The 19,001-nt window shown below is 41.0% G+C and overlaps 2 protein-coding genes and 1 long non-coding RNA gene across 12 annotated transcripts; all 3 read left to right on the forward strand.

Moving 5' to 3' along the window:
- Positions 1–95: 95 nt before the first annotated feature.
- Positions 96–6,482, forward strand: LOC110778672 (putative disease resistance protein RGA3). 10 transcript variants are annotated; one of them, XR_008924072.1, is made up of 4 exons: positions 100–400; positions 2,020–4,633; positions 5,224–6,002; positions 6,108–6,482. XR_008924072.1 is itself a non-coding variant. In XM_056832137.1 (3 exons), exon 2 carries the CDS (start codon positions 1,941–1,943, stop codon positions 4,608–4,610), a length of 2,670 nt encoding a protein of 889 aa, XP_056688115.1. In that variant the 5' UTR covers positions 145–400; positions 1,860–1,940; the 3' UTR covers positions 4,611–4,633; positions 6,108–6,482. The 10 variants fall into 10 exon arrangements, 3 of the variants coding, with proteins under 3 accessions (XP_021838925.1, XP_056688115.1, XP_056688668.1); XR_008923953.1 differs by having other exon boundaries at positions 109–400; positions 1,860–4,633; positions 5,224–5,374; XR_002530901.2 differs by having other exon boundaries at positions 226–400; positions 1,860–4,633; positions 5,224–5,374.
- Positions 6,483–8,969: 2,487 nt separating this feature from the next.
- On the forward strand, positions 8,970–10,454 carry LOC110778671 (uncharacterized). Its single transcript, XR_002530899.2, has 3 exons — positions 8,970–9,127; positions 9,520–9,689; positions 10,029–10,454. It is a non-coding gene; the product is annotated as an uncharacterized lncRNA (long non-coding RNA).
- A 4,830-nt stretch (positions 10,455–15,284) lies between these two features.
- LOC130465851 (uncharacterized) lies at positions 15,285–16,844 on the forward strand. The gene is made up of 2 exons (XM_056834680.1): positions 15,285–15,553; positions 15,636–16,844. Exons 1-2 carry the CDS (start codon positions 15,380–15,382, stop codon positions 15,933–15,935), a joined length of 474 nt encoding a protein of 157 aa, XP_056690658.1. The 5' UTR covers positions 15,285–15,379; the 3' UTR covers positions 15,936–16,844.
- Positions 16,845–19,001: the final 2,157 nt, after the last annotated feature.

A 19,001-nucleotide genomic window follows, 5' to 3' on the forward strand; every position in this document is an offset into this window, starting at 1 on the left:
GCAAATTTTATTTAGTTTTAGGTCTGTTTTCGCAAAAAAAATTATAAAAGGTTGTATTTCGCAAAAAAATGATTATAAAGGTTGTCTTTCGCAAATTTGCCTTTAATGCCTTTATAAACTGTGAAAAAATGATTTGGGCACTGAGATTAACTCGGAATTTCTCCAAAATACCAGTTGTTTGAGTTCAATCCGATCCCTTAAATACTTACTGAGTTTTTTATAATCAAAGAATGGCGATGCCGTGGAGCATGACGCTGTGGATATCAAAGATAGTGTGGTTGGCGCTTGCTGGTTGGATCACCTCTTGCTTGATCGTCGCTGATGACATCGCCGGCTCTATTCGCACCGGTGATATTGGCGCCTTTCATGTCGGTTGATTTCATATAACATTTTGATTTTGGTGAGTTTTTACATTTACTTAATTTCATGAATCACATTATTATATGGTTGACTTTCATTTTTTGGAATTTGATCATTTCTTAATAGCAATTAAATGAATTTTTAGGGTTTTTATTGATCTCAAACGTTTAATTTGGTTGGATAACCTCGATTGGTTTTGGATTGTTTCGTTAATTTGTTTTACTGGCCGAATTAAGAAATATTTGGTTTCTACTGGTTATTGAACTTATTGTAGGGCTTCAAACTTCTAATGGTGTTTGTAGCTTTGAGGGCGAGAATTAACCGGTAAATTCTACGATGCACATGTATTTACGCGGTGTATAAAGGCTCCTGTTTTCTACAAGAAATTGATGATGGTACACTAGTGATAAAAGTGGTTGGAATTCGGAATAAAATGACAAGAGTTTCGAAGCTAGTTCTTTTTTATTTCGAAGACTTAGCTAGGATTTGAAGGGTGATTTTTCGGATTATGATAAAATCTATTGTCCATCCTTTGCTTGTAAGCAAAACTGCAAGGGGGAAGGCTAGGTCAAGGAGGTGGTTGTGGGGGAACGGATCAGATGGGTGGGAGCGTTTCTTGAAGGGGGTTGGGGGAAGTATGGGACTAAGGGATGATGTGGTGTAGGAGGAGGAGTAAGAGGATTTTGCCTGGAGGGGAGGAGATAGTGGAGGTGGGGAAGCAGGGTTTATTTTTTATATAGGAGGTTGTCCGAGGGATGGAGGGAAAGATGATAGCTTAATTTTGGTTTATGATAAAAGCTGTGTGGATGGATGTCAATGTTGAGCTAATAATTTGAGGGGTTTGTCATTACTAACATTGTAGGTTTATGTTAGGATCTGCTAATTAACTACTACTTCGTACTAGAAACGGTCTTTTGCTTGCATGTACGATGTTTTTACTGGAGTTATCAATGACAACTGACAAGGGACGTATTTCTCCAGACCAAGATAACATGTGATATCAAGTTAGTAATTTATGCATGCGGTTATGAGAATTAAAACATTTAATTACAGTAGGTTTACACTTACGAGTGGAACCTGGAACTTTTCAAAAGGGATGAATTGCTGATAGGGATATGATGTTTATTGGAGATCCTTTAAACTGCTTAAGTTTTTGTTGTGGGGATGTTAGTCTTGAATACACTTGTGGGGTAGGATAGTGGTTGATTTACGATCGGCGGTTATTATATTAAAAAGAAAGCGGATCGATTGAGAATGAAGTTTCTTTGTTAGTCATTAAGGGCTAGCAACATTCTTCCTCGCCCACCTTGTCTAGGATATATTAGGAAAACATGTGACTTATGTAACAAAGGAAAAATAAAGACGTGTTATATCCCTTTAAGACCTTGATTATGTTGGTATTTGGGGGAACAAATGATAGTATAAATTGTAGCTTTTGCATAATTCATCTGATATGGTCAAAAGAATTTTGAAGTTATGCCTTTGAATGAATGAATCAGGTTTAGCAAATTTGAGTATCGTGCCAGTGTACTGTCAACTTGCACCTTCCATATTATGTTACTGAAAATTTGGCGATCTGTATGTCAAGTAGAATACCTTTCTTATCCAAGAGGGCCAACATATTTTCAGCCTTTCTTAAGCCTTTTGATGCAATGGCAGAAGCAATTCTCATGGCAGTCACAAAATCTGTTCTTGGAAAGCTTGCTTCCTTCACTGGTGATATTGCTTTGACCTCGGCTACAGAAGAGATCCGAACCGCCAAATCAGCTAAAAAGGATCTTAAGATAATAGCGAGCAAACTGTCTGCCATTTGTGCTGTTCTTCACGATGCAGAGCAGAGGTTGTACACAAATGAGTCGATCAAGATTTGGTTAAGGGATCTCAAGGACGTTGTTTATGACATAGATGATCTTTTGGATGAAGTCGCAACTTATGCTTTGCAGTGTAGTGCCAATAAAGGTCATGTGCTAATCCAGTTGAGGTACTATTTTTCCTCCTCAAATCCTTTCATTTTCCGCTTAGAGTTGAGCCACAAAATAAAAGACCTCCGCGAAAAAATAGAGGACATAGTTGCTAAGAAAAATGAATTTGGATTGACTGAGCATCCAGTTGAAATCAAACCGGTAGAGAGGAATCCCTTAGATGCATGTGCTTATGTGAATATGTCGGATATTATCGGAAGAAATGACGATAGAGTGGGTATTGTAAGCATGTTATTAGCCATTGATGCTCTTAATCATCTACCTGTGATTCCTATAGTGGGGTTGGGAGGAGTTGGGAAAACTGCATTGGCTAAGTTAGTGTACCATGATGAATGGGTTGTACGTGCATTTGATATCAAGCTTTGGGCATGTATCTCTCACAAGTTTGACATGCAGAAAATCATGGAGGACGTTGTAAAATCTGCTGTTGATGACAATTTATCCGGCCTTAGCTTAGGTCGAACTGTTGAAAAACTTCAAAAGTTATTGAGGGGGAAGAAGTATTTTCTTGTGCTAGATGATATATGGGTACATGACATTGCGGTGTGGGCAGAGTTTAAGAACATACTTGCGGTTGGTAAAGCAGGAAGTGTGCTTTTGGTCACTACAAGGCATGCAAATGTTGCTTCTGTCGTTGGAACTGTAGAACCTTACAATTTGGTTGGTCTTTCAGATCAAAATTCTTGGTCTATCTTCAAACAATTAGCATTCATGGAAGGAGACGAAAAAAGATATCCAGATCTTGTTCATATAGGAAGGTCTATTGTGGAGAAATGCGTTGGAGTTCCACTTCTTATTAAAACTTTAGCGAGTTTTTTACGAGGCGTGAGAGACAAGAAAGAATGGCAACAGGTCAATAAGAAAGGCAGCCTCGTAGAGGTGCAAACTCAGAGCACTGACGTTATGCGAGTTTTAAAACTTAGCTATGACAAACTTCCCTCTCACTTAAAGCCATGCTTTGTTTACTGTTCATTGTATGTGAAGGCTTCTGGAATTTATCCAAGAGTTTTATCAAATTATTGGAGTGCCTTAGGATTGCTGCAGCAAAGTGATAAAGATCACAAGAATGAAGTAAATGGATACAATTACTTGACAGATTTGATAGCAAGATCCCTTCTTCAAGAACTGTGGGTTTTCTTTGACGGAACTGTATTCTGCTGTCAAATGCATGATCTCTTACACGATCTAGCAACAAATATAATAGGAGAAGAGTTAGCTGTTGTAACATGTAATGAGCTCAAAGTTTCTGAGATGTCTAGGCATTTAGTATGGGGATACGAGGCACGGGATGGGCTATTGGAAAAGGAATTCCCGAAGGAACTAGTCAAGGCAAAGAATGTTCTAACATTCAGATTTGGTTATAAGATGGGTCAGATAAGCAAATCCTTTCTTAGAGACATTATAACCAGTTTAGAACGCTTACGTATCTTGGATCTTGGGAATAGTTACTTCGAGGAGTTGCCTGAACTGATTGGAAATTTGAAGCATTTGAGGTATCTTGACTTGGGGAATAATTATATGCTTAAAAAGCTCCCTAGTACGATATGCCAGTTACTAAACCTGCAAACGTTTCATATTTATGGTTGTAAGCAGTTGAAAGAGCTGCCCAAAGACATGAACAGGTTGGTAAGCCTTGGGGATTTAAGTGTGACTACCAGCCAAATGTGTTTAGCAGATTCTAAAATTAATGGTCTGAGTTCTTTACGGCGTTTGGTGCTCTATTCCTGTAAGGGGCTAACATCCTTGTGGGATGGTGCTTCTGTTTTATGCATCACATCTCTCCGAGAGCTGCAGATAAATAACTGTTCTAAATTGGCTAGCCTTCCGAATAGCATGAATCAACTTGTTGTCCTTGAGAGATTAGTTATATCTTATTGTGAAGAGTTGGATTTGGAGGTTGGGAAGGGCCTGCATGGTCTTCACAACCTTCAAACATTAGAGATTGTAGGGGTTCCGAAGTTGGGTTCTTTACCAGATGGTATCCAATCTGCTGCATCCTCTCTTATAAATCTCTCACTCGGATGTTGTACAAGTATAACTCAGCTTCCTCATTGGCTGCAACATTTCACTCGTCTTCGTAGACTTCACATTTACAGTTGCCATAATTTGTTGGCTTTGCCAGAGGGATTTGGACATCTTCATTCTTTGGAGACTTTGAGGATCCGAAATTGCTCCCATTTGACAACTAGATGTGCAAAACCGTGTGGAGAAGACTTTTCTTACATACAACATGTTCACGAAATTTTCCTTGACAATCAACGACTCTGAGGATTTCAATCTCAATAAAGCAGGTTTGAATTTGTAACCTTATTTGATATAAATTACATGTTAAGTGTTTTACTTCATATTTGTTTTTTCCATTTATTGGGGCTCTAACTGATTGTAATTATTAAGTCCTTTTTCTGATCAGCCTTGGCAGAACTTGAGCAGGAAGTAAATGGGCCTTAGACACCAAAATAGGTGAATTGAGAAAATGTCCGACTTACCATTGTTTCAAATGCATTTGATAAACTATGCATTTTGCAACTTCTGTTGTATTTAGTCACATATAATTGATGAGTATGTAACTACAGAAAAAGAGTTAAAAATATGTCAGAATGGTTGATTATCCGATATCTATCTAGTATCTACTCTTTGCCGTTTTATCGGATACTTTTTACTTCTTCCATAGGATGAATTAGATAGGGCTGTGGTTCTCCGGGTTGCTGTCATTGAGTGAGATCTAGGTGGAGGATCTGTCTTTCTTGTTTGTTCCATTGTTCTATCTATAAGAAGAATTTAAGGAGTTATTAGTTTCTGTTTAATAACTTCTTGTACATAAATGGCTTATCATATTGCACACTATTAATTTTATTGACGCAAGTTTTGCTTGATGCACCAGAGGTTTGGAACACAAGTCTGATAAAAAAACGGACGTGATCATGGAGAGTAAATTTTGTGAGAACTACGACCATCATAAACTGCATTACATGAGATGGTGGGAAAATAACTTCAGATTTTTTCCACGCCACAAGAGGATCTGCTTATACATAGTATGTATTTATATTTGAGAAACTCATGGACAATGGGAGGCTATCTTGTCTGACCAAAATGATGTGACCTAAGCTAGATGTATGGGGGTACCCGGTGATTATGTGTCCTTGAGCTTATGAGAATTACTTTGAGTACAGGAAAATAACTCTTATTTTGTTGATTGGGAGATCGTTTACAATACCAATGTTATCGGTGTTGGACTGTTGGGGGCATGTTAGGCTTGAATAGGCTTGTTGTTGCATAGGAATGTGGTTGATTTATGTTTGGTCATAATGTGTTAAACGTCAAAGCCGTTGGAGTTGGATCTTAGTTGTTGGACTGAAGATGAAGTTTCTTTTTTAGGTGTAACAGTGCAAGGGGTTGGGCTAGCAACCAAGTGATGAAAATGTGTTACTAAGAATGTATTGTATGTTGGGACCTCTTCTTTCTTGGCTTCTCTGCTTTATCCGGCTTTTGGGTTCCGGGTTTCAGTTGGGTTAGTCTGTCAATGAAGGGGGGTTTTGAAAATCATAGTACAAATTGTAGCTTTGTAGTCTAGCCTGGTCAAAGGGAACTTGGGGAGTTAAGACTCAGTGATGGTTGTAAACTACCCCGAACCATGTAAGAATACGAAGTTCAATTAGGCAGGTAACAATGTACGGCGTAATATGTTCTGTTTCAATGGGATTTGGGTGTTGGAATTTGCTTTTTTCTTGAGTATCTCACTCATTTTAATGGTTCTGTGTATTGCAGAGCTGATGGTCTTTGCATGAGTAAGATAATATGCACCTTTTGTCAAACCTTGCAAAAAGGATCAAGAGGCAGCCTCAATGCCGAGCTCTGAGGTTGTTGATGATTACATCTTCCATCTGTGCCTATGACAAGCATTTTGGGTTAATTTTTAACTTGTAAACCCATCAAGGTTTCCTGTCGGTACTAGTAGTATGCCAGTATGGGCTGCTCAGTTGTAGTCCCTGTGACTCTTTCGCAGGGCACGGGTGTTAATCTTGTTACTGAGACTTCTTTTTTATATACGGAGTAGTTAATAACTTAATATGGATTATTGGATTATCATACATGACCCGTATTATGTATCACAGGAATATATCAGTTTCATTTCTGCTTCAATGTCAAATTTTACTGCCATTTGTTTTGCGGATTGGTATATTTTTTTTTGGTTCTACTACGAGGAGTTTCCACCGCCTTCGGCGAGTGGACTAATCTCCTGCGGGAGTTTGCATGGGTACCTCGATGGGCAGCATCCCTCCCATTTGAGATTTTTTCCATTCCCAAGTCTCGAACCCGAGACGTTGGTTAAGGAGCAAGAGGCCCTTAACCGCTCATGCCAACCTCAATTGGTTTGCGGATTGGTATATAACACAACATGAACATTTGGCAATTGTCGTGGTTGATCTCTACAGGCTTTGCAAAAAGTCAACATAGTATTAACTACGTAACGAGATTAATTGTTGTACAATTAACGCGACCAAAAGAAAATTACTCCATTACTTGTACGATGTATTAAATCTAATATACTTAAAAAATACAATATCATAAAATAGAGGTGATCAAATTCGGGTTGGGTTGGGTTGAGCTTCAACATAAAAGGTCATGTCCAAACTCATAAATTTGATACAGGCTACAATAGGCTTTTTGCGTTTGGATATTCGCGAAGAAATTGATATGAAGAAGCTTGAAGATCCACACAAAAGGGAAAAAGCAAGTGATTACAAGTGACTTCGTCTTTACTTTTTCTACTTCGTCTTTACTTTTTCTAGAACAAAAGGTCTTGTATGCACAAGTTGTACAATAAATTTATTGTACACCAACATAACTTTTACCCAGTTTTCTATAACTTTTACCCAATTTTCTCTAACTTTTATACTATTAAAAAATAAGTTGATAGATAATCATTTAAAAGGGCTAAATGATAAATTTTATACATTATTAGTGATTTTGAAGAAATACTTTTAATTAAAATGAAAATTTTTATTAGTAAAAAATAGATAACTTTTACGTATATAAGGGTAACTTTTATGCATTTTACGTTAACTTTAACTTCGGTGTACAATATTTATCGTACACCCATTGTAAATAAGAATTTGTGTTTCCAGAACTAAAAGCTAAACCTAATTTTGTTTAATTTTGCCATTTTTAGAATTTTACAATCTTCTTCTGAAATTGCGAAATCGAAGGAGAATACAGATCTAGCGTGATTGATTTCTGATTAATATTCTTGCATGCATGTAGATTGTTAATTTTATTTGACATAAAAATGTCTTACTAAGGTTTTTTAAAAATTCTTTCATTACCTTTTCAAACCTTAACTTTTGATTTTTTTGCTCCAATGTCGAAAGTAACAATTTAATGCCCCAAATTTTTATATGAGACTGTCCTCACCATCAACTGATGGTGAGACCAGTTCACACTTGCGAATTTAGGTATGTTACTTCTATAGGTTAGACATGTTACTTTTTTTATAATTTTAGAGGATATACTTTTTTTAGTTTAGGTATGTTACTTCTATAGTTTATACATGTTACTTTTTTTATACGGAGTAGTTTTAGGAGAGATACCTTCTTAGTTTAGGTATGTTACTTCTATAGTTTACACATGTTACTTTTTTTTAATAATTTTAAATGAGGTATTTTTTTTAGTTTAGGTATGTTACTTCTATAGTTTAGACATGTTAAATTTTTTTATAATTTTAGATGAGGTACTTTTTTAGTTTAGGTATGTTACTTCTATAGTTTAGACATGTTACTTTTTTTTTTTATACGGAATAGTTTTAGGGGAGGTACATTTTTAGTTTAGGTCTGTATGTTACTTCTATAGTTTAGACATGTTACTTTTTTTATAATTTTAGATGAGGTACTTTTTTAGTTTAGGTATGTTACTTCTATAGTTTAGACATGTTACTTTTTTTATACGGAATAGTTTTGGGGAGGTACATTTTTAGTTTAGGTATGTTACTTCTATAGTTTAGACATATTACTTTTTTATATATATATAATTTTAGAGGAGGTACTTTTTTAGTTTAGGTATGTTACTTCTATAATTTAGATCTGTTAATTTTTTTTTATAGTTTTAGGGGAGATACGCTATTGGTTTCGCGCTCGTCACACCATCAAGTTGATGGTGTAACTGGTCTCACAGGAAACGCACTATTTAATGCCTGTAATTGGCACTCAACAACAGAAACAAAATCTCGATTATATAATTTAAAGTTTTCATAGGTCAATTAATGTTTAATTTAATAATTTTCAATTTTATTACAATAATGTTCATTTTGTTGCCTAATTAATTTCCTCAATTTATTTTTACAGTAGTTGAAGTGGAAGTTTGCACAGTGCTTAAAGTGAATCTGAGAAAACAATAATTAAATACTCCCTCTATATTTTAAAAAGAGATATATTTTCCTTTTTTTTTGACATGTCTTGATTCCCACTTCCGGTTATATTAATATTTCTATCTTTTTTGTGGTCTCCACACTTCTTCATATCATCTTTACTGTAATAGATAGGAAAATGCTACATATACATTAGATGTACAAGAAATCTTATACACCATACCACCAGTAAAAAAATTGACACATCAGCATTTCCCACTAAAAAAAAGGAAGGGGCCCCTTCCTTGTAAAGTAGCGGGACTATTTTCGGTGAATTGTGCCTTTGTTGTTTAGCGCCAAGTGAATCTTTTTGCTTTCATCTTCTGGACGTTATCTTTCTTCCATTAAAGACTAGAGAAACTTTCTTTGACAATTCTACAGGCCGGTTAGTCTTTTTGCACGAAATAAATCTGATGCAATTCTATTTTATCCACATTTACATGATAATTTGAGAAATGATTTCCGGATTGTGATAAACCGTGTGATTAATCTACGTTTGGTTGGTAATTCTATTTTCTCATGTCAAATGTCAATGGCTTAACTTGCCCATGCAACATTATCGCAACGCCATCGTATCATAGATTGATAAATGTTAAATAGATTCCTTAATACTCTGCATTATGTTATTGTTGGATACTAATGGAGAAATGTTCATTCCAATTTACATTAATTAAATTAGGTCCTTTTTTGAATCTTTGAATTCAGAACAGGGTAGTTTCGTTCGTAATTAAGTTGGTTTTAAGTATTTATGACTCCTCTTCTGTGTGTCTTCTTTAGGGGCAATGACATGTTAATATAGGTAATGGACGTAACCTGTTTGATGAAATTAACAAGAGAGTTATTCGAATTTATATCTCCATTTTGTTGCTTGAGAAGTCGAACAAGTTGAAGATCGTACGATGAGGAATTTTTCTGACGGTGATTCATGTTAAGTGTGATTCAATTCTGTATGGCCCTACTGTTATCTCTCTCATCTTTTTATATCTTATTTCTTCTTTATTCGGTCCTTTCCTTGAACTTTATGGATCTTTTCATTGGTTTGCAGGTTCTCATATAACTGTGCTAACTGTCTAACTACCATCTATTTGACACAACTGAAGATGACTTTGTAATTTATAAAAGCATCCAATGTGGTTTTGCTTGGTTTGATCCTTCAATATTTTGGTTTTGTTATCTAACCCGATAAGTATTTCATGTTAGCTTGCTGACTGACAATGGAGACAATATTAGTAGTACTGTACAAGTTTTGTATGTTTTTTTTAATTTTTTTTTTTTTTGTTTTGTAGATGGCTTTTGAGGGAGAGAATGGATTGGAGATGGGTTGTGCTTGCGGTGGATTTGAGATGGTGGGATGACAACAACAAGGAGAAGGGGGGCTGCTCTTGTTGTGGTGTATGATAAGAGAGGGTGTGGTCATGTGGTGAAGGATAGGGGGTAGGGGGTTTGCTGGCAGAAGCGTATCTGTTTGGAGCTTGTTGTTGCACTAAATTCACAAATACATCCATGTACGGATCGTAAAAAGAGTTTAAACATTTTTTTTTAACTATATAGCTAACGATACCGGAAAATAGTTAAAGATCGCGAAGATGAGTTTTCATTATGTATGTTTAACCCTTTATAATATATGTAGAAACATTTTTTACGATCTCCAAAAATTAACATGATATAAATAATTTGTTTAGATAGTAACTTCGAAAATTATTATGTAGTGCATAAATTATGTAGAAAATTATTATGTAGTGCATAAATTATGTAGATCGTATTTGACGTGTAATTGATGAGATATACAACTAGGTTGTTTAGGCCATGTTCTCTTCACATTATACTTGTTACTTATTGGATCTGACATTGTCAGATTAGATTAGACCAGACCAGACCATGACTTTTTTAACTTATACTGTGCTTGAGTTTTTATCTATTTGCAAAACGTTCTTTTTTTTTTACTAACATTGACAATATATGATTTTATAATATCATTACACCTTTAAAAAATTATACTTAAATAAAAAGATAGTGAAATTAAAATAGAATAAAGGAACTTTTATGCAAATGATGATATGATGATACCCCCTTGCCACATTGTTCACTACTACACTGCTCGAACTGCTACCCTGTTTGTGCACACCCGTATCCGAATCCTTACAAGAGGCAAAAAGGGGGAAAAAAAATTAAGTAAGATTTTATGAGATCATATCATTATAAGAAAATCGAAATATTGGATTTTTCCAACTTTTACTATGATTTTATGACAACTTGTTACTTTTACGAGGACTATTATGTATTGTCTGTATATATATTATAAATGGGATATATTGAAATGAGAAATTGGTTGTATGTTAATATATTTTTATGATTACATAAAGGATAATAATAAAATATTGTTTCTGCCGGAGAAACTGTGAATGTAATAACTCGGGAATTAACTTAACCGATGACGTATTTGACTGCGATTTCCTTATATCCGACCACCTGAGTTTCCGTTTTTAGATAGTCCTCGAATGTATCCGAGGAATCTTCGTATTAAAATGAGATAAGTTGTTGTTAAGTGAGAAGAGTTAGAGAGAGAGAGACTGATTTGCTTTTTTAGGTAATGATTAGATAGCCTTCTTTTTTAATGATTACAGCAGAGTATTTATATGATTACACGGGGGTAATTATGTAATTACGTCTACTTCTAATGAACAGCTGTCCTCCTTGATTCCCAAGGTTCAAGGGCATTTTTGTCTTTTTACACCGAGTTGGGCTGACCATGTTTATGGGCCCAAACAATTAGCCCCACGCTTGACGTAGGAAATGGCGTCGTCGGCATGTCGTATGTTGAGCGGAGTCCAGTATCAGTCATTGTATGTTGTCACTCTTAGTTTATCCACGTGCAGGTCGAGGGACTTTGAGTTCGGTCGAGGAGCAGCTTCAGGTAGGCCTCATAGTTGCGTCGTCGAGGAAGGTCCCAGGTCGGTGCAGTAATGCTCGGTCGAGGGCCTTCACTCCTCGCGTGATTGCTTGGTCGGGGAATTGAATGGGCCTGGTCGAGGAACATGTCTTCTGGGATGGGCCTCACCAAGCGGTCGAGGAACTTTCGTCTGTCGAGGAACGCCTGCATGTACTCGTCTAATGCTATTTGGTCGAGGAACGTGCCTACCTTGTTCGCGGGTATCATTCGGCCGAGGAACTCTTTTCTTCGTTGAATGTTTGATCGAGGGGCTTAATGACGCCGCCTCCCAGTGATGAGACTCATCCTCGGTCGAGGGATCCGAAGTCAAGGAACTCCCTCACACAGATAATGCCGTTCGGTTGAGGTATGTAAGTGAGCCTCGATTGAGGAACTTCTTTACTTGGGTAATGACATTCGGCCTTTTTTCCTTGGTCGAGGAGCTTCTTTACTTGAACCGTTCGGCCCCGGTTGAGGGACCTATCGTCGTCCCTTCTACCGTTGTGGATTTGTATCGTGTGTCATAGGAGTGCTAAGGAGGCTTTGTCGAGGAACCTCCTGAATTTGTCGACTCGACTTAATTTTAGGTGAAGAAACAAATTAGCTCTTCACGTTGAAATTTTTAAGTGATTAGTTAGCTTCCTTCTGTCGAGGAACAGCTCCATGTACCCGTCTAATGTTGTTTGGTCGAGGAACACACCTGTTTTGCTTAAGGGGTGCCGTTCGGCCGAGGGACCCCGTGGTCGAGGAGCTCCTTGCTTTCGAGCCCGACATAACGCCTGTCGAGGAACTTAATGTGTACGGGCCCAAACACCACACGAGGTTGACGAACAGCCCCATGTCTTTAATAGGGGTTGGTCGGTGTGCGCGTCAAATGCGGATCCACTTGGTCGAGGGGCTCCCTTTATCCGAGGAGTTTCCCTTCGGATTTGGGTGATGTTGGTCGGTCGGGTGACGAGCATTAGTCCCACGTCGACCAACCGTTAGTTGAGGGATTAATGAGCCCCAAGAACAAGGTTCGAGGCGTATAGTACAGTCCGACCTCAACAAGAGGAGGGTGCCTTTGAATGAAGGTCTTTTAAATACTTTGGACGATAGGCCCAAGTACGCCTTGATAGAAGGTCTTTAAGCACTTAATTTAGCTTTAAGTGTTCCCTTCGAGTTTGGGGCTCCGAAGAGGGCTAATGAGCCTTGTGCATTTCGGATGGTGGGCCCAAAAACGGAAGCCGATGGATTGGTTCCCTTAACCCGTACAACGTAAGTCCGAGTGCGGATCTGTCACTTGTGGGTTTTGAGCGAGGAAAACATTGAGCCTTATAATGAGCCACAATTTTATCGCTTTCTTTTGCTCCTTTCTTAGGTTGGTCGCCGCTCCCCCCTTTCCTCTGACCTAGCCGCCGTCTCTATATAAAAGGGGGGGGGGGGGGTGTTCTTTCTCATCAACATTTCAACGTTCCTTAAGAAATTCCTCCATCTTCTCTCTATCCATTTTTTTTTCTTTGGGTTGTTGGTAACGTAGAGGAAGTCGGGGCAAAGTTCTTCGGCGGTTTTCCAACGGTCTTCCGTCGACCGTAGTCGACCATCCATCCTTAAAAGAAATATATTTTCTTGCGTTGAAGGGGTTCGCATAAAAGCCCCACCTCAAGCGCCGACGTTGCCTTCGGTTCATACATCGAGGGAGTCGCGTTTTCTGTGTCCGGGGGGTGTCGTCGACGAGTTACTTTGCTGCCCGTCAGCTAGTTGTCAACGAATCACCGACAGACCGTCGACGTGTCGTCCGACCATCCATTTGGTCTCCTGTCGGTGTTGCCAGCGACCTGTTAGCTAGTCGACAGCCTTCTATTTCGCTGGTGCTAGGTCATTGGGTGGTATCTTGTCGACGGTCTTCCGTTTTTCGGGTGATATAAGATCTTCGGTGACGCTTCGTAGGGGATATTTGGTGGTGTATTTCTCTCCACCACGGTTCTTTGCTATTTTCGTCAACGGAGGCACGCTTCAAGAGGTATGCAATTGTGTTCCCCTTTTAAGAGTAGTTTTAATTCCTTGTAAATAAGGGTTCTTTCTCGGGCCGAATACCGTTGTAATATGAATAAACAGGGTATTCGGTCCGGGTCGGTTACCCCGCCTACCTCCCCCGAGAAATTTGACTTGTCTCGGGAAATAAGAGCGGAGGGGGTTGTAGTAGTTAATGTTGTATCATCATGCTTAGATCCCTCGGCGATACCCGACGCCATATCCCTTCCCACTTCATCAGATGAGTCGATTTCAGCGGGGGAGGAGGAACATTGTCCTTATCCGTGGGAGGTTTCAGTTGCCTTTCCACCTGCACATAATAGTTACTTAGATATTTATTTGAACAGTGGTTCCGTCCGAATAATGTCCGAGGGAGAGGACCAGACGTCTTCTAGTTTCGATGATTATCCTGCGCCTGATCCCGCCGGGGGTCCGGGTAATTTTTATCTCAAGCCTTCGTGGAGGAAAACCTTGAAAAGACATGTCGATCACCTGAATAAAAAGTATTCGCTCAAGGGTGAGTATATCTTGTATAGGCCGGGGGTGTTACACACTATCTTGACTCCGTCTCCGGGTTGTACGGCCGTATACAAGTCGGGTCTTCAGCTGGGTCTTCGATTCCCCTTACATCCCTTTATTGTTGAATTGCTTAGTGCCTATAACTTGTCTATCTGCCAGTTGATGCCCAACTCATGGGCTTCTATAAATTCGGTGTTGGCCATTTGTGATCTTTTGAGGGTTCGATGTACTTTGACGTTGTGGCGGTCGGTGATGAAGTTGGTGGAAGTATCGGCTTATGAGCATGGTCCCGGTTGGTGGTCATTCCAATGCCGAGGTGGTTATAAGGTCGTTGACACCGTTCCTTCAAATCATAGGGGTTTCCGTCACGAGTTTGTTTTTGTGTATTATGGTGGAGAGTGGGGCATCCCGTTGGTTCCGGGGTCCGAGGGTCCGAACTTTTCCCTCAATAGGAAAGTGCCGATGATGTCGATAGATGAGGCGATAGTTGCTATATATCTCCAGAAAGTGGAGAAGCGGGTAAAGGGTCAGCGGTTCCTGGTTGCCCCATTCTGGTTGCCGAGTTCACGGGAGTTGAGTGACGAGCACTTCTTGTCATCATTTGGTTTGAGTTCGGCTTATCCTAAGGGTAGGCGCCGAGGGATCTTTACTTCGCTTTCCTAACTTTTCTTTCTCCCTTGTGAATTTTGTTGATTGCTTGTTGGTTTGCAGATATTGCCCGGTTGAAGTTGGACGAGGAAATGGCGGGGAGGATTAGTGCTAGTGCTCTTCTTGCCGCACAGATAAGGAAGGACCTGGCCGCTGGATCGATGAAGGTTCCTGAACCTCCGAAGGTATGTTGGGTTTTATTTTCCGATGAATAAGCATCATTCTTCGCTTTCGTGCTAATTTTTCCCTGGACAGGATCCCAAAAAGCTGAAGAGGAAAAGGGCGCCTACTGATCTGGTTCCGACGGTCGCTCTGACCGAACATGCGCCGAAGAAGGTTTCTCGCGCTGTGTCGACGACTGCTGCTTCGGGGTCCAAAGGATCAAAAGCTGCCAAGAGAGTGGTTCCTACCCCTCTTAGGGTTTGTTCTGACGAGGAGGAGGGACATCATGCCCCTGTATCCGAGGATGGTCGTGAACAGTCTACTGAGTATCTCGCCGAGGAGGCTCCTCTGGCTCGGGGGTCATTGATGTGTCTCTCGACCGATGATGGGAGTTCGAAGCCTTTTGCAGAGCTTCCTGCCAATCTGAAGAATCGGCGTATGAGCAGGGCGATGGGTGAGTTGTTTACTCCTGCCGACGATGCTCACTTGTCCTCCCTTGGGAAGTCTGAGATCGATGCCCTCCATGAGAGTTGGGCCGAGGTGAGTCATTTGATATAGTTCCTTCTTTCTCTTGCTTGAATTTTATGATTTTCTTCCCTTCTAACTAGACATTGTTTCTCAGTTTTCCATCAGGATGACGGCTTACACCCGCCGATGCTACAGTGGGGATTCAGATGAGGTAGAGAGGTTGAGGGATGAGATCGGGAAACTTCAGGAGAAAGAGAAGATGCATCTCTCGGAGGTGAGTGAGCTGAAGAAGAAGCTTCATTGGACTGAGTCTGAGTTGGATCGTGCTAAGAGATGCATTAAGAATGACGAGGGGGAGCTCCAACGGGCCAAGGTTGATCTTGCCAAAGCCAAGGAAGATTCGACGATTCTCACGAGCCAGCGTGATTCCGTTAACCGGGCGCTGAAGATGTGAAAGCTGAGTTAGAGGCCGTCAAGGGTCGGCTTAAGACTTCCAATGCTAGGATTGGTGAGCTTTTGAGTTCGCAGAACCGTCTGAAGGAGAGGATCATCGAAGAGTGGAAGAATTCCGAGGAGGGTGAGGCTCATAATGTTGAGATAGGCCTTGAGGCGACTTCTGTTGTTACTTCCGACACATTGCGTCGAGTTCAGCTTGCTTTGGCTGAGTTTGCGCCCAATGTAGGTTGGGATGAGATACAAGGAAAGTATGATTCTATCTTGGCCAAGGAGCGAGAGGATCTCAGAGCTCAGCTGGTTGCTCAGGACAAGGTCGATGGAGGCGAGGGCGATTCGTCTGATTCTGATTCTGCTAGTACTTCGGGTTCTGATTCGAGCAGCAGTGGTGATGACGACGCTGGTAGCCATGTTGATGTCGTCGACCCTTAGGCGGATGGTTGTTATTTTCTTGTGTTGCTTTTGTTGCTTTCTTTTCGCGCCTAGTATGATGTAATCTTTGAAGTAGAGGAACATTGATATTGAACTGTATTTGATCCTTCGTAGAGGAACTTTGTTAAGAAACTAAATCTAAGTACTTTTCGAGATTTTGGCTCAAAATTTTCTTTCGTTTCATTCAACATAGCCTTACACTTTATTTATTACAATGATGAAATTACTTATCATTTGGCGTCAATGCCCCTACCATGCCCCTATTACATCATTGAAACTTAAATACATACCAGACACTTTAGATGTAGAATTTCTTAAGGTTGTCGGCATTTCATGGTCGAGGAAGTTGCTTGCCTTTGGTGTCGACGAGGTTGTAGGTGCCAGGTTCCGTTCGGCTTCTTTACCACCCTGCTATCACCCCAACATATCCCTCGGTGTGATCACTATGGACATCTGATCCCTTGTTATCTTCCTTCTTGTCAGAGGAGGAGCCCTTTAAAAATTTGTTCAACTTTCCCTCGTCGGCCAGTCTGTCCAAGGCCCTTTTCAATTCTCGACAGTCCTTGGTAGTGTGTCCGCACTCTTTGTGAAACTCACACCAGAGGCTCTTGTCTCTTTTGGACGCGGGGGTCCTGATCGGGGTCGGACTTGGCAACAATGACTTTTCCTTGATGTCAAGGTATATCTCCCTCCTGTTACTGTTGTACCGAGGGTCATTTCCGTTATCAGTCTCTTTGGGTCTCTTTTCTTTTTCCCGTCCAACAACCTCTTTTTTCCTCTTAAGGTCAGTTTCGACCGACGGATTGCAGATTTCCGCGGACTGAATGTACCTTTGTGCCCGGACCATTGCTTGGGGCAGGGTTGATATTTGCTCGTCGGCCAAGACCCAACGAAATCGGCTTCCTGCCTTTAGCCCGGTCATGAGTGCGGTGAAGGCAACGGAATCTTGCAAGTTCGGTATGTTCAGGGACTCGTCATTGAATCTCTTAATGTATTCCTTGAGACTTTCGTTGGGTTGTTGTCGGACGGACATGAGATGCATACTGGTCTTCTTGTATACTTGTCCGGCAATGAACTGTGACTTAAATAGAGCTTCGAGCACTGAGAATCTTGTGATGACACCAGCCGATAGCCCAGAGAACCATGAGAGGGCCATCCCTTTGAGAGTGGCCGGGAAAAACCTGCACCATGCCGCTTCATCTCCTGTTTGGACAGTCATTCGGGCCTTGTAGGCATCCATATGGTCGTTCGGGTCAGAGGTGCCATCATATGGGTCGATGGAAGGCACCTTGACTTTGTTCGGGGTCGGTGCTTCAATGATCTGTCTGCTAAAAGGACTTAGGAAGCTGAGGTTGCCGAGCTGCACCTCGTCTCGAGGGGGAGTTGGCTCTCGTCTCCCAGTCCGAGGAGGTTCTCTCTCTGTTCGGGTGTGTCTATCAGCCCCTCTTCCAGATGTGATTGAGTTTTCTTCTTGATCTCGTTCTCGAGAGGATCCGTGCCGAGATCTTGGAGTTTCCACTGGGGTGAGGGAATGTCGAGGGTGATCAAGGGATCTTCTCGAACTCTCATGTTGAGAGCGAGCAGAAATCCCCTCGGCATCTCCCTGTCTCCCCTCGATTCTTCGAGAGTTGATGATTTCGCGGGCGTCGAGCTCACCTCTACTGAGTCTTCGCTGGACGATCACATTTCGAGCATCGCTTCGGCCATGCCTCTGGGGTGGCGGGGGGAGGCTTCTCGAAGTCCGATGTTCCCCTGGGTGTCGAGGAAGGTTTAGTAGTGGTTCATGGTCTCTTTCGGACCGAGGAGGGCCTCTCGTAGAGAGTGTGCTTCTGGGGGGCCGGGGGCGTGACCTTGTCTCCCGTTGGGCTAAGACCTCCTCTGATGACCCTGGTTGCCCCCTAGGTCGAGATGGGCCTTCATTACCATCCCGGAGGTTCAACACGGCGGCCCTGAGGCTGCGCTCTAAAGTGTCGTTGAACTGTTCAGCCAGTCTCCTTAAGTCTTCCTGTGTGACGGGCAAAGGTCCCTCGACTTCTCCGTGAGGTTGCGGGTCACTGGCATGGATCGACTCGAGCACGTGATCGTGTCGAGAGGACAGCGTTGGACCATGACGCGACCGATCGTCCACATGTCTGGGGGCCGAGGACCTTCCTTGAGAGGGTGACTGGGTAGGTGAGGTATGTCGAATGGGTGACGGTCGTCGAGCACGTCTAGTGTTCACCATGGCTTTTTGTTAAGCGTTCCCCACAGACGGCGCCAAACTGTTTCTGCCGGAGAAACTGTGAATGTAATAACTCGGGAATTAACTTAACCGATGACGTATTTGACCGCGATTTCCTTATATCCGACCACCTGAGTTTCCGTTTTTAGATAGTCCTCGAATGTATCCGAGGAATCTTCGTATTAAAATGAGATAAGTTGTTGTTAAGTGAGAAGAGTTAGAGAGAGAGAGACTGATTTGCTTTTTTAGGTAATGATTAGATAGCCTTCTTTTTTAATGATTACAGCAGAGTATTTATATGATTACACGGGGGTAATTATGTAATTACGTCTACTTCTAATGAACAGCTGTCCTCCTTGATTCCCAAGGTTCAAGGGCATTTTTGTCTTTTTACACCGAGTTGGGCTGACCATG

This window comes from Spinacia oleracea, chromosome 1 (genome assembly GCF_020520425.1).
Source record: "Spinacia oleracea cultivar Varoflay chromosome 1, BTI_SOV_V1, whole genome shotgun sequence".
NCBI lineage: Eukaryota > Viridiplantae > Streptophyta > Magnoliopsida > Caryophyllales > Amaranthaceae > Spinacia > Spinacia oleracea.